The following is a 15,203-nucleotide window of genomic DNA, read 5'->3' as shown; positions in this document are numbered from 1 at the left end:
TGAGCTTCCTAGGTACCCTGTGCATAATTTCTTCAGAGCCCATATTCTGTATTCATGTCTGTGTCCCAGGACGAGCACAGAGCCTTGCATATTATAATCATTGAATAAATATTTATGGAAGGAAGGAGAAAAGAAGGAAGGAAGAAAGAAGGATTAGAGGGAAAACAGGAAGGAGATAGATTATGTCCACTTTGATGTGGACATGGTAGGAACTGTAGGAAAGAAGGACGGGCAATAAAACAAGGAGGAGGTGGGGGCTGCCTAAGAGATCACAGTTCCTATTGTAACTTGCTTTCTATTCATCCTGCCCTCCCTTTCATACCCTAGATTTGAGAACAGGAGTCTAAGATGTTCAGGAATTGTAAGCCAGGGACTTCAGATGCAAAACCTATGTGTTCAGCACAGGACTTGTTACTTGAAGCAAATCCTTTGTGATAAATAACATGAATGGGACCTGACTAGTTTTATGGGAATTAGGCAGAATTTAAGTTTTAAATAAATTACTATAAGCTTGTTTGTGTTCAACTAGTTAAATAGAAAGGAAAACAAAAAACCTGAATATGTGTTTAGCCCCTACCATGTACCTGGCTCTGTCCCTGACACTGTGCACGTTTTCTTTTTGTTTGTTTTTGGGGTTTTGTTTTCTGAGACAGAATCTCACTCTGTTACCCAGGATGGAGTGCAGTGGTGTGATCTCAGCTCACTGCAACCTCCGCCTCCCAGGTTCAAGTGATTCTCATGCCTCAGCCTCCCGAGTAGCTGGGATTACCGGTGTGTGTGACCACGCCCGGCTAATTTTTGTATTTTTAGTAGAGACGCAGTTTCACCATGTTGGTCAGGCTGGTCTCGAACTCCTGGCCTCAAGTGATCTGCCTGCCTCAGCCTCCCAAAGTGCTGGAATTACAGGCGTGAGCCACTGTGCCAGGCCAACATTTTGTTTTTATTATGTCATTTAATGTTCATAAAAACCTAACAAGAAGGGTATTTTTAAAATCAGTTGTCTACCATTAATTTCTAGAATTGTATTTTCTTAACAAGCATACAAAACATCAAACTTCTCTTTAGACAAGGTGCAGTTCTTTGACATCCTTTACACAAAACAGTCTGAGCCTGTGGCATGTTAATGCAGTCGAGAGGCAAAGCATACTGACTTTTACAAATTCTGCCTTCCGTAAAAAGCCTCAAGGAGGGTATTTTGTCTGCATTTTTAAAATAAACAGTTCAGAGAAGTTAAATAGTCAAACAGGTCAAGGTCACACAATTCAGTGGTTGAGGACTGGGTGCAAAGGCAATATATCTAACTATAAATATCCATTTCGGTTTTTTTTAGAAATGATTCAGTTTGGATTTAAATTAAATGGCTAAAACTGAAAGAGCCAGCTGCGTTTGGTGGCTCACACCTGTAATCCCAGCACTTTAAGAGGCCAAGGCAGGAGGAGCGCTTGAGCCCAGAAGTTTGAGACCAGGCTGTGCAACATAGCAGGACCCCCGTCTCTACAAAAAATTAAAAAATTTAGCCAGGTGTGGTGGTGCATGCCTGTAGCCCCAGCTACTCAGGAGGCCTGGTGGGAGGATCCTTTGATCCTGGGGGTTTGAAGCTGCCTTGAGCCTTGATCACGCCACGGCACTCCAGCCTGGGCGACAGAGCATGGCCTGTCTCAAAACACAAACACAAACAAAAAACTAAAAGAGCAGTGAACGCAAAGGATTTCCTGCCATGCCAGGTGGGTGGAGCTTCTATGTGGGAATAAAAGACGGAACCTATTTAAAGGACTTTTTTTTGTTTGAGATGGCGTCTCACTCTGTCGCCCGTGCTGGAGTGGAATGGCGTGATCTCAGCTCACTGCAACCTCTGCCTCCCAGGTTCAAGCGATTCTTGTGTCTCAGCCTCCCAAGTAGCTGGGACCACAGGCGTATGCCACCATGCCCTGCTAATTTTTGTATTTTTAGTAGAGACAGGGTTTCTCCATGCTGGCCAGGCTAATATCGAACTCCTGAACTCAGGTGATCCGCCCTCCTCCGCCTGCCAAAGTACTGGGATTACAGGCATAAGCCACCTTGCCTGGCCTCAAAGGACTTTTAATTGAGGATCCCAGTAATGATGATCCCCATAAGGCTGAGGCTTCAAGCTCAATGATCTATAAGTGAGGCTTTCTGGGATGCATTTAGTGTGTTTCCCCAAGCATGTGTGTGTTCCTACTTCTCATTATATACAGGTATGCTATCACCTCCCCCATACATGTATACATATCTCTTAAACTTAGATGTTCCCCAGTTTTTCCTATGGAGCTTGCTAAAAATGCAGTGTCATCCATAGAAATTCATATTTCATTGATCTGGGCTGGGACATTTGTAACAAGCACCCTAGACCATCCTAGCATACTGAATCCATAGTCCATCCTGTTTGTGAGACTATGGCAGCCCTTGTGGTCTAAGCAGCAAAATCTTTGCTTAGCCTTTTTTGTTGTTGTTGTTTGTTTGTTTTTGTTTTTGTTTGAGATGGAGTGTCGCTCTGTCACCGAGGCTAGAGTGCAATGGCGCGATCTCGGCTCACTGCAGCCTCCGCCTCCTGGGTTCAAGCGAATCCCCTACCTCAGCCTCCTGAGTAACTGGGATTACAGGCGCGCGCCACCGTGTCCAGCTAATTTTTGTATTTTTAGTAGAGACGGGGTTTCACCATGTTGGTCAGGCTGGTCTCAAACTCCTGACCTTGTGATCCACCCGCCTCAGCCTCCCAAAGTGCTGGGATTACAGGCGTGAGCCACCGTGCCCGGCCTTGGTTTTTTTTTTTGAGATGGAGTCTCGCTCTGTTGCCCAGGCTGGAGTGCAGTGGCCAATTCAACCTCTGCCTCCTGGGTTCAAGCAATTCTTGTGCCTCAGCCTCCCAAGTAGCTGGGACTACAGGCATGTGCCACCACGCCCGGCTAATTTTTTTTTTTTTTTTGTATTTTTAGTAGAGATGGGGTTTCACCATGTTGGTCAGGCTGACCTCAAATGATTCACCACCCACCTCGGTCTCCCAAAGTGCTGGGATTACAGGCATGAGCCAGCTTGGCCTTTTTAAATATTAAGTGCATGTACTTGAAAGTAGCTACACATGAAGATAAAAGAATAGGCTCCAGGAAAATTTAAGTCAAGTCTTCATAATCTATAAAATTGCCTATTTAATAAATATATGTTGTAAACATTTTTAATGTTCTGTAATTACTTTATTAATGTCATGTTACCTCTTTGATCTAGGTACTTTGGTCATAAAGCTGAAGTATATAAAAACAATCTATATTTAGTACAGACCAAAATTCATGTCCTTTGCTTTTAAAAGGTAGAACCAAGAAAAAAAAAGAAATAGCAGAATACGGGCACGTATTCTAAAGAATTATAAATGGATTTTGCAGCACTTAATTTCTGTTTTTTTTTTAAGTACCTTTCTTTGATTCTTTGTCTCCTCATTGGTACCATCCCAGAACACTGTTGTCTTCTGCCAGATCAGACCTGTCTTGATCATCTTCCCCACCTAAATCAGGATGTGTCCTCCCTTCTACCTTTCCAGAAATCCCACCTTAGTTTTCATACTTTTCTTGATTAACTGGTCATAAGATGATTTCCCTCAACTCCACCCTGTCTCAACATGCAACTCCCCATGAGTCAATCTTCATAATTGTTTCTAATGTGTTTGTTCCATGGTGTGTGTTGAGTAACTGTTGTTGCCATTTGCATGACTACATAGTGGTTACTGTTTATTTCTGCAGTTTGGTGTTTTTTTTAAGTCTTGAAATAGGATTTATTAACCGAAAGTGTTTCTTTTTATTTCTTAATTAAATTCAGTGAGAAGCTTATCATGAAATGTTATTCTTAGGCTGGCATTCATAAAACACTGGAGTGTTTCATTTTCTCCTGATCTCAATCTGCCTTCCAAAGCTGCTAATGACAGATGAGAGCAAGATTATAATTTTAGTTAGGGTGTGGTGGCTCATACCTGTAATCCCAGCACTTTGGGAGGCCAAGGCTGGAGGATCCCTTGAACTCTAAAGCTCGAGACCAGCCTGGGCAACACAGGGAGACCCTGTCTCAAAAAAAAAAAAAAAAATTTTTAAAAAGATTATAATTGTATGTAGTCAAAGAAATGTGTTTCTTTTCAAAGGCAATGTGTCAGAACTTTGTCCCATCTCTGGGCCTTTTCTTTATTATCCTAAACTCTAAACTATAGAATTAGCCTCCTCAACTATAGTTTTTGCAGGCCAGTTCACTCTCCTTGCTCTAGAACTCTGGATAGCCTATATATTTCCGTCATCCTGTCTCTTTCATAAAGAATCTTGCCTTTAAATGAAAGACTACTCCTTAAACATTAGTACTTGTAATATTAAATCACCTACACATATTAAAGAACGCCTGCCCTCTTGTGTCCAGGGAGACTGCTACAGCAAGTATTGAATTAGCAAACTTGTGATTCCGGAAATACAGCATTCTACCCTACAGGGATTATCTACCAGGGAGCTTTCTCAAGGCTGCCAAGTATGGTTGTACAGTTTGAAAAATGATCCCAGCCCAAGACACGAATGCAATCCATTTTACACTCTGTCAAGCCATATATCCTTGCCCAGGTCATGTCTTTCTAGAGAGGTGACCCATTAAAATTTCATTCAAGTGTACTGTTAAACCTTGTACCACTTGGAGTGTGCAACTTTCTCTAATTTACACAAAGCTCTCTATAGCTTAATGGCAGCCTTGTAGAGGCTCATTAAGAGTTAGTTGGGGCCGGGCACGGTGGCTCACGCCTGTAATCCCAGCACTTTGGGAGGCCGAGGCGGGCAGATCACGAGGTCAGGAGATCGAGAGCATCCTGGCTAACATGGCGAAACCCCGTCTCTACTAAAAATACAAAAAATTAGCAGGGCGTGGTGGCGGGCGCCTGTAGTCCCAGCTACTTGGGAGGCTGAGGCAGGAGAATGGCGTGAACCCAGGAGGCAGAATTTGCAGTGTGCCGAGATCACGCCACTGCACTCCAGCCTGGGCGACAGAGCGAGACTCTGTCTCAAAAAAAAAAAAAAAAACTAAGAGTTAGTTGGACAGTCCTCTCATCGTGTAACTTTCCTACTCAAGAAATTTCAAGAAATTAAAATCAGATTGTTAGAGCTGAATAGCTGAATGACATTAGTCCCAGGTTATCAGAAGAAGGAAATAAGGAAGAGAGAGGCAAAATAAGAATTGTCAAATTCATTAGAGGCAAGCAGGAAACTAAAATGCAAGTCTTCTGACTCCCAATCCATGCTCTTACCTCCGGTTTCAGGTGACCCGTTTCTTTGACCCCACCTTACTTATTCCATACTAGGCTAGAATAGATGTGCAATAGCGTGCATAGGGCTGGTGGGGTGATTTGAGGCAGTATGTGGACAAACATTTTTTGCACATTAGTAGAAATGTATTTGTTTTAATGTATTTCTTTGGGAAAAAACAAAAACATTAAGTCCATAGTTTCTGAGACATTATGATATATGACAAGGGTAAGTTAAGTTTGAAAAGTGAGTTAATTTGAAGAAAGATATTAAGTAGTGCATATGTTAATAGCTTGATTTAGCCATTGACAATGTATACATATATCAGAATATCATTTTGTATACCAAAATATAAACAATGTTTCCTTGTCAGGTATCAAAATATCCTTTCTTTTGTATAACATCAATATATATAATTTTTACTTGTCAGTTAAAAAATAACAAAAATATTAACTAAATGATAGTTCAGATAGTACTCCGATATGGCAAAAATGATAAAAGTGGTAAAAAATCATGGTAGAAATTTGAGACCATCTCAGTCCATTCTGACTACTATGACAAAACACCTCAGACTAGGTAATTTATAAGCTATAGAAATGTTATTGCTCACAGTTCTGGAGGCTGGGAAGCCCAAGATGAAGGGACTGGAAGACTCAGTGTCTAATGAGGGTCTGTTTCTCGTAGACAGTGCCTTCTCTCTGTGACCTCACATAGTGGAAGGGGCTAGCTAGCTCCCTCGGGACTGTTTTGTAAGGGCCTTAAAACCCTTCAGCAGGATGCACCGAAGGAACTTACCACTCTGGCCCCTTCTAACTCTACCACTGAGGTCCTTTTCTGTTTAACACTGACAGTTGTTCCATTACTGTTACTGATGACAGTATATCCTCTCTTTTTATTACAGCTGTGCCTGATATTCTATCTTTTCCATACTCATCCCAGTATAAACCACAAAATAGGTCTTCAGAAAAGACTGTGGCTTCACTGATTTTCCTGTGTTGCCTCCAACATTTATAAAAAAGCATTGACCAAGAGTGTCAATGCCCTAGTTTCAAAACCATCTTTACTTTTCTAAATGTAGATGTTTTTCCATTTATAAAAATTATGTAGACTTAGCCGGGTGTGGTGGCCCACACCTGTAATCCCAGCACTTTAGAGGCTAAGGTGGGTGAATCACTTGAGGTCAGGAGTTTGAGACCAGCCTGGCCAACATGGTGAAACCCGGTCTCTACTAAAAATACAAAAATTAGCCAGGTGTGGTGGTGCACACCTGTAACCCAGCTACTCAGGAGGCTGAGGCACAAGAATTGCTTGAACCCAGGAGGCAAGGTTGCAGTGAGCTGAGATCATGCCACCACACTTCAGCCTTGGTGACAGAGTCAGACTGTGTGTCAAAAAAAAAAAAAAAAAAAAAAAGTAGACTTATACAAAATTTGAAAAATACAGGAAAGTAGAAGAGAAGAAAAAAAGGCATTTATATTCTTACTAATGAACCCTGCTAATCCCCTCCCTAATTAAAAATTCTCCTGCAAAATCCTAGCAAGTCGGGATCTACATCTGTTTATCATTCTGGAAGCTTGCAATGTTCTGGATTTAACATATTTTTGTTATTTCAAATCACAAAATAAATTTTCAATGGAGAATCCAGGGGTGGAGTTCTTTTGGCACCTCTATAAGGGGCAGTTGGGTGACTACCACAGAGGTGAGCCAAAGCTGGGGGAGGCTACTGCAGATCAAGGATAGTAATAACTGATACACTTTGCAAAATGCATTGTGTATGTAAAGCTCTTTGTCAATAATGATGGTTCACTGTTCCATGTATACATATGCTGATGTGTATATTTGTCTTTCCTGTAGGGTTTTTGGAGTCTCTGGATGATTTTTACATTCTTAGCAGTGGATTGATATTGCTGCAGACCACAAACAGTGTGTTTAATAAAACCCTGCTAAAGCAGGTAATACCTGAGACTCTCCTGGCCTGGCAAAGAGTCCGTGTGGCCAATATGATGGCAGATAGTGGCAAGAGGTGGGCAGACATCTTTTCAAAATACAACTCTGGTAAGTGACCCTGCAGAATAACTGTTAGGCACAGACATATATTTTGATTTAGGCTTGTTAACCAGTAAAGTCATACCCATGCCCCGTCTTCATGTTTCCTGATATTTCAGGCACCTATAACAATCAATACATGGTTCTGGACCTGAAGAAAGTAAAGCTGAACCACAGTCTTGACAAAGGCACTCTGTACATTGTGGAGCAAATTCCTACATATGTAGAATATTCTGAACAAACTGATGTTCTACGGAAAGGTACTTTCTTCATGTCGTAAGTCTTAAAACCTGATGAGTATGTGTGTGTTCATATATGGTAGGGGAATGCACATTGTGTGAATGTGTGGTGGGGGAGGGTATGGTGGGGAAGACAGGATGGGGATGCCACTGCTAGTTACACCAGAATGACCAGGTTTAGCACAACATGTAAACCTACATCTCAAACTCTTATAGGACAATGTGCAGATTGGGACGCATATCAGGCATTCATGACTCTATGATTTCTCATAGTTCTAATGTTACCTTTTCTCCTGTGTTCCTGGTTAAAGCTTTAAGTTCAATTCAGCAAATATTTTTGGAGTGCCACTGTGGCCCAGGGACTAGAAAAGCAAGGATACAGAATCCCTGACCTGGAAGGACTCAGGAGTCTAGTAGGGAAGCAAAGCACTCAAAGCAGCTGCAGGAACTCAGGATGGGAAGAGCTGTCATCAGGTCTCATGTCCCTAGGCCAGTGGTGAACCTAAAGAGAACGTGGCTGTTAGTGGGTGGGGTCAGAGAAGGCACTTCTGGTGGGCAAGGAGTCCAGACATTTGAAGCCAGGAGGCTCACTGCCTTGATTCAAATCTCAGTTCCTTAAAAATCTCAGGCAAATTAGTGAATCTCTCCAAGCCTCATTTTCCTCATCTATAAAACTGAATCGTGATATAGGTCCACAACCCCGTATTTGTAATTTTAAAATTCCAAAATTGTAAAACCACAAATTATTATTTTGTTTCTCGTGTTTTGCTTTGATTTGGTAGCCTAGCTCACTTGGTAGCAAGATAATGACCTGATCTGTACTCACTTGGCAGCAAAAACTACCAGAAAGAAACTTGTAGTGGTTTTTAATTTTAATTTTTATTTTTCTTCAGATGGAGTGTCGCTCTGTCACCCAGGCTGGAGTACGGTGGTGCAATCTCGGCTCACTGCAACCTCTGCCTTTCGGGTTCAAGCGATTCTCCTGTCTCAGCCTCCTGAGTAGCTGGGACTACAGGCATGTGCCACCACACCTGGCTAATTTTTTGTGTGTTTTTAGTAGAGACGGGGTTTCACCAGTGTGGCCAGGTTGGTCTTGAACTCCTGACCTCAGGTGATCTGTCTGCGTCGGCCTTCCAAATTGTGGTGCCCAGCCTGTTTTTTAAAATTGTCTTTATTTCCTCTTAGAGACACCATGTATACATTAGGCTACAGAAATATCAACATCTTTGATTATGAGGTGTTTCCCAAAGAGACTGTAATGTCATATAATCCATGCACTCCATGGTTGTTCTAAAGTCTGAAAAACCCTAAATTCTGAGACTCATCTGGCTCCCAAGAATTTCTGGATGTGGGAGTGTGGAACTCTACAATTTCACAGGATGGTCATGAGAATTAATTAAGATAAATAGATAGATTTATTGAGAGAAAATGTTAGCTTTAAAAATCCTACTGGACAGTTCAGGCTTTATGTTTTAGAAATTGGGAGTTCCTGACAAGGGAGAATAGACTGGGTGGGAAGAAAAGAGACTAGTTAGGAGACTATTGCAATAGATCAGCTGGCAGATGAACAGGGACAGAACGGAGATAAAGTGTGGACCCTAGGGATCAGGACCTGGTCCTCAGTTTTCCAGGTCCCCAAATTGACTTTGTAATGATGCCTAGAGTGAGCCTTGTCAGTGGAGAATGGGTCACACCAACTAAATGCACTAAGACTTATGCATAAAACAAAATTTTAAGGTGGGAGTTTCATTGCCAAGCAGTTCATATGCTACCAAGCAGTGGACCTACCTTCTTTGCTTGTTAGGAAAATCCATCCAAGAAGTCAAATCATTAGGTGGTTACTGTTTAGCATAGAGCAATTCAAAACAGAGAACCCAGCTCCTAAGAGCCTGAAAGTAATAGCATGCCTCAAGAGAGAGAGATGCTTGCTAAAGTAGTCTTTTCTTCTTTGGACAGTTGCTGATAACAGAATGGTAGACTTGGTTCTCTGCAGTCCCATTCCTAGACCCCTTGAAACTCCCTAAGACTAAAAAGAGTTGATGATGATCTGTCTGTATTTTTTTTTCTTTGCCAGAGGAGAGAAGAACAGAGAGTTAAATTCAGAGTACCTACTGCATTCTAGACACTCTTCTGGGCCTTTTACTTATGTTCTCTTGTTTGATGTTTGTAACATACTACCCCATAAGTGTTATTGTTGCCATTTTACTGTGAGTAAAGAAAAGCTCAGAAAGAAACATGTGTTTTGCCCAAACAAATACATGATATCATATAGCCATTAAAAAGGCGGGGGCGTCGGGGTCGGGGGTGGGCACATCTCCTAGCATATTTAAGCAACTGTGGTATGGTGATAGAAGCCCTGGATGTTTTAGTTAGAAGGCCTGTATTCTGTCAAGTTTTGTGAGCCAAGGAAGACAATTGACCCCTCTGAAACTCTGTTTCTTCTGTTTAAAATAGGGATGGTAATACTTATACATCATCAGGTTTTTGTGAGATTAAACAAGTTGCTCTATTTTCTTTATTTATTTTGAGACAGGGTCTCGCTTTGTCACCCAGGCTAGATTGCAGCTGCGTGATCTCGGCTCACTACAACCTTTGCCTCTCGGGTTCAAGCAGTTCTCGGGCCTCAGCCTCCCGAGTAGCTGGGACCACAGGTGCGCACCCCAATGCCTGGCTATTTTTTTATATTTTTAGTGGAGGCAGGGTCTTGCCATATTGCCCAGCCTGGTCTTGAACTTCAGAGCTCAAGCAATCCACCTGCCTCAGCCTCCCAAAGTGCTGGGATTACAGGCATAAGCCACTGCACCAGGCCAAGTTGCTCTGTTTTAAATCACGAAGCTTCATGAAATGTGAAGTATAAAGTAAACATTTTCATTATTCATTTGAGCTGTTTTCACAAAGAGAAACATAATAATCTAATGTTTACCAAGTATTAGATACTATTGTAAGCACTCCATCTGAATGCATTTCATGCTCATGCTTATGAAGATGCTTAATGCTGAATAGTTAATGAAGATGAAGAAACTGAGGCACAGAGGGGATAAGCAATTTGTTCAAGGTCACATACCTAATAATGGCAGAACCAGGCTTCAAATCCAGGCAATCTAATTCCTGAGCCTATATAACCTAGATATGTTTTAGCAACAAATCTGTTTTTCTTCTTTAATTTCAATGTCATCCATATCTCAGTTCTTCTGATGCTGGCTCTGTCTCAGAATTAGCAAGGCTGAATGTCTTATCATTTTCTTTTTGTCTCGGTAACCTCACCCCTAAAGAGGAGGTCCTGTACAACAATACAAAGGAGAAAGGCAGACAAGGGCCAGGAGAGAATGTGGAGGTGGGAGAGAACCCTGCATGGTGGAGACATTCCTTGACTGTTCTGTAGGCAGTAACCCAGGCCAGTGTCATCCAGGATGTTTCTGAAATTCTGCTTTTACAAGAGAGAGCTGTGTCACATATTTGGTGCTCAGTGACTAGTAGGCTATGTGGCCTTCACACACTATGAAGCTTTGAATGAAGCTGAGCCTTTATAAATGTTTAGAGTCAAAGGAATTAAAAGCCTAATGTAACCTAAAAGATCATCCCCAATCCCTTTACATTATGGACTTCTCCTCTCCCTCCCCATTGACGTCTTTCAAAAAAAAAGAAACAGAAACAAAACAAATGAAGTTGCCTGCCTAAGACCTGATTCTTAAGCCCTGAGCCTAGAATTCAGGCTTTCTATTCCCAGTGCTATGTTCTTCCACTACTTCATGATTACCATTTGACATCTTCCTTTATAGGGCCACACTGTGAACAACCATTTCTTGGCATTTCAGTAACTAAATCCACTTAGATGAGCTCCCCAGACCACCTTGCATTATACTTTATTTTGCTCTATAGAGAATATGGTTATTTTTTGGCTTAGAGATTAAGAATTTTGGGTGAAAACCAGAGAATTCTGATGCTCTTCTTCCCCTAATGAAATAACCTAGAGCTGTGCTGATTTAGGAAATTTAAAAGGCTGTTTGGCTGCCAGGGTTCACATGCAAAGCTTTATTTTCTGTACATTATTTTGTAATTAAATGCCTGTGCCCATTTTCAAAATAAATGAACATGGATAACATTTCTTTTGCTCTCTCTCCTTTTCTGTCTCCTTCCCTGTCAATCCCTCCCTTACTTCCCTTCCATTCCAAATCAGGATATTGGCCCTCCTACAATGTTCCTTTCCATGAAAAAATCTACAACTGGAGTGGCTATCCACTGTTAGTTCAGAAGCTGGGCTTGGACTACTCTTATGATTTAGCTCCACGAGCCAAAATTTTCCGGCGTGACCAAGGGAAAGTGACTGATATGGCATCCATGAAATATATCATGCGATACAACAGTACGTAGCATATTTCTCAAGAATCATTCTTCAAAACTCCTTTTCTTCCCTATGGATAGAGAATCCATGTAAGTTTATCATCTCTGTACTAGAAGGAATTATAAGAAGTTATTTAAGTATTTAACTAATATTGTACATTTTATACTCAATAAATAGAGCTTTGGCCTCCTTTACAAAATGAAAGAGAAGAGTCTATACATTTTTTAATTGAAAAAAAAAATCATCTGTAAAACACAGAAGGAATAGCTCATACAGGGTCCTTTAAAATTTTTCTCCAAACACAAGTTTCCTTCCAAGGATAACAGCAGCTAATAAAACAAAAAATTGTTCATAAATACCTCATTTTTTTTTGTATGAACAGCATCAAAGTCAAATTTGTATTTCTTTTGTTGGAAACAGCTGATGCACGTTTATCTGGTTCTCTCTCCCATCCATTTTTCACTGTGTAAGGTTCTTGAGGGCAGGCTGGGCCTGGGGCCAAGGACTTACTCCTTCCTCACAAGCCAAGGGAGATGTCTCTATCTGGAAGCAGGCTGGGCTGAGGAGGCCTGTGGGAGTACACTCTCTGATTAGCTAGGCTTTAACAGGCCCCAAAACCTTACTGTGGAGAAGTGTGTCTCCGAATAGCCAATAATCACTCTCTTCCCCATTTCTGTTTCCTAGATTATAAGAAGGATCCTTACAGTAGAGGTGACCCCTGTAATACCATCTGCTGCCGTGAGGACCTGAACTCACCTAACCCAAGTCCTGGAGGTTGTTATGACACAAAGGTAACATGCTATTGGCTTTTGAATTTAATTCCCACCAGCACACAGGCCTCTCCAAAGGCAAAGTTGCACAGGTTTTTATGGCAGGAAGCGATGTCTCTAACCATAAACTCAGCCCAGGAATCAGCTTTTTCAGAGATTCTGGTGGTAGGTCCTATTATCTAACTTCAAGTCCCTGCTCTGCCATTTAGTAATAAATCACATAATTCTGTCATGTTTCTGTTTCCTCATCTGTAAAATGGATGTAACAGTACTTACCTCATATGTTGTTCTGAAGAATAAGGCTTTAATCTCTGTAAAATGTTTACAACAGCACTTAGTGAGTTATTTGTAAATGTATACAACCATAATGATGTTATTGTTGTCTTATGTTTTACCAGACTGGCCCAAAGTCCAAAGAACATATTATTCAAGCAGTGTGATTCCATGTTAAACATGAGTCAAATTTAGCTGAAGGAGCAAGTTTGGACAAGATGCCTAAAGCACAGAGGTTTTTCACAGTTAGAATTGATAAGTGCTGTAATGTATCTGAAAATATAAGTAATAAGTAGGTTTGCAGTGGTGTGCTAAAGCCAGCTTATAGACATGCAGGAACCAATTGTTAGTTGACATGTTAGCTTCAAACCAGTTAGTTAGCTTCAAACCAGTCAGTGAAAGTATTTACATTATGGAAATCAGGAACTTTTTTCCTCACAAAGAAAGATTGTTGTTAAAAATTTACCTGCTCACCACTGGATTTGGGACGTCTGAGGGTATGAGGCATTTGGTTGGCGGAATCATGCTACTACATCCTTTTGCACTCTTGGCTTGGGTGTGTGTCTTTTCATTTCATCAGCTGTCCTAAATTCTGGAAGAAACCTGTCAGGGTAAACTGTGTATTGTCTTTGGCTCAAAAAATTATAGGAATGCTGACCCCAGTTACACATGATTCTCTATCAGCCTAATACCTAAACAGGAAATGCTTTAAAGTATCCTAAGTTCCAGCTCAACCTTCTTTTTAGCTATGTGATGAAGGCAAAGCTTTAGCCGTAATGACTCTCAATGTTAACATTAAAAAAAAAAAAAAAAGGTAGACGTAGAGAAGCTGGCACAGATGAAACCCCAATGAATGTTTTTGTATTCCTTTTTTAAAATGGCATTTGCAAACATTCAGTCAATGTGTGAAGTTTGTATCTATCACAGAATACACAAAGAAAATCACCTCTGCTGCCTTGCCTGGGAGAACTCAAGCCAAGCTTCCCTCTACCAAATCTCACTTCTGGAGACAGAGGCCTGCAATTGTTCTTATCAGAAAGTTTCTGTTGAAGGATATTCTTTAAAAATGTAATTTATCTCTTTAGAGTCATTTTGAATATGGGGAAAATAAGAAGCGATTCTCTTTCCCCTCTAAGATTAAGACCCGCTGCTAGCCAGTTGTTAGGTGTTTTTGAGAACCACGGCCCTCAATTTTTGACAGTGAGCTCTATCTACTTTCAGACTCTTGTTACCACCCTGATTAATAACAACTTTTTCTGAGGACTTCATCTATTCTAGGCATTACTTTGAGCATTGCTTGCATTAATCCTCCTGCCAACTCTATGAAGTAGGGTTATCAGCCCATTTTACAAAGGAGAACACTGATTCATAGAGGGGTTAAGTAATTTTTAAATAAGCTTTGGAGCTAGAATTCTGAATATGAGTAATCTGACTTCATATCTCGCTTTTGGCTACATTGTTCATTTCACACACTTCTAGTCAACTGACATTTAATGCCAAATGTATACAGAAGACTGTATCATATAAAGACAATGTGAAAAATGGCAAGAAAATTTTGTTTTAAAGAAGGCGGCCTGGCGCGGTGGCTCATGCCTGTAATCCCAGCACTTTGGGAGGCTGAGGCAGGCGGATCACCTGAGATCAGGAGTTTGAGACCAGTTTGGCCAACAAGGCAAAACCCCATCTCTACTAAAAATATAAAAATTACCTGGGTGCGGTGGCCCATCCATGTAATCCTAGCTACTTGGGAGGCTGAGGCAGGAGAATTGCTTGAACCTGGGAGGCAGAGGTTGCAATGAGCTGAGATTGTGCCACTGTACTGCAGTCTGGGCAACAAGAGCGAAACTCCGACTCAAAAAAAAAGCTAATATTGTGACTTTGGAAGTGGGAGAGTGGGGAAGGCCATGGATTTAATTTTTTGCTGAACGATGATTTTCTAAAATGTCCTCCTCCTCCCTCTTTCCAGGTGGCAGATATCTACCTAGCATCTCAGTACACATCCTATGCCATAAGTGGTCCCACAGTACAAGGTGGCCTCCCTGTTTTTCGCTGGGACCGTTTCAACAAAACTCTACATCAGGGCATGCCAGAGGTCTACAACTTTGATTTTATTACCATGAAACCGATTTTGAAACTTGATATAAAATGAAGGAGGGAGATGACGGACTAGAAGGCTGTAAATAAGATACCAAAGGCACTATTTTAGCTATGTTTTTCCCATCAGAATTATGCAATAAAATATATTAATTTGTCACTTTCA

At 41.1% G+C, this 15,203-nt stretch overlaps 1 protein-coding gene across 1 annotated transcript in view; it reads left to right on the top strand.

Annotated features, from left to right (window-relative positions):
• PLBD1 (phospholipase B domain containing 1) overlaps window positions 1–15,203 on the top strand; it is a 63,795-nt gene extending 48,592 nt beyond the window's left edge. Inside the window, exons 7-11 of the mRNA XM_520758.8 lie at window positions 7,128–7,328; window positions 7,439–7,579; window positions 11,736–11,921; window positions 12,585–12,691; window positions 14,910–15,203. Coding sequence (XP_520758.2) covers window positions 7,128–7,328; window positions 7,439–7,579; window positions 11,736–11,921; window positions 12,585–12,691; window positions 14,910–15,092 — 818 coding nt within the window. The 3' untranslated portion in view covers window positions 15,093–15,203. The remainder of the gene's footprint in view (window positions 1–7,127; window positions 7,329–7,438; window positions 7,580–11,735; window positions 11,922–12,584; window positions 12,692–14,909) is intronic.

The sequence above is a fragment of the Pan troglodytes genome, chromosome 10 (assembly GCF_028858775.2).
Source record: "Pan troglodytes isolate AG18354 chromosome 10, NHGRI_mPanTro3-v2.0_pri, whole genome shotgun sequence".
Taxonomy (NCBI): Eukaryota; Metazoa; Chordata; class Mammalia; order Primates; family Hominidae; genus Pan; species Pan troglodytes.
The sequence above is the reverse complement of the archived record's forward strand: the minus strand, read 5'-3'. Positions and strand labels throughout refer to the sequence as shown.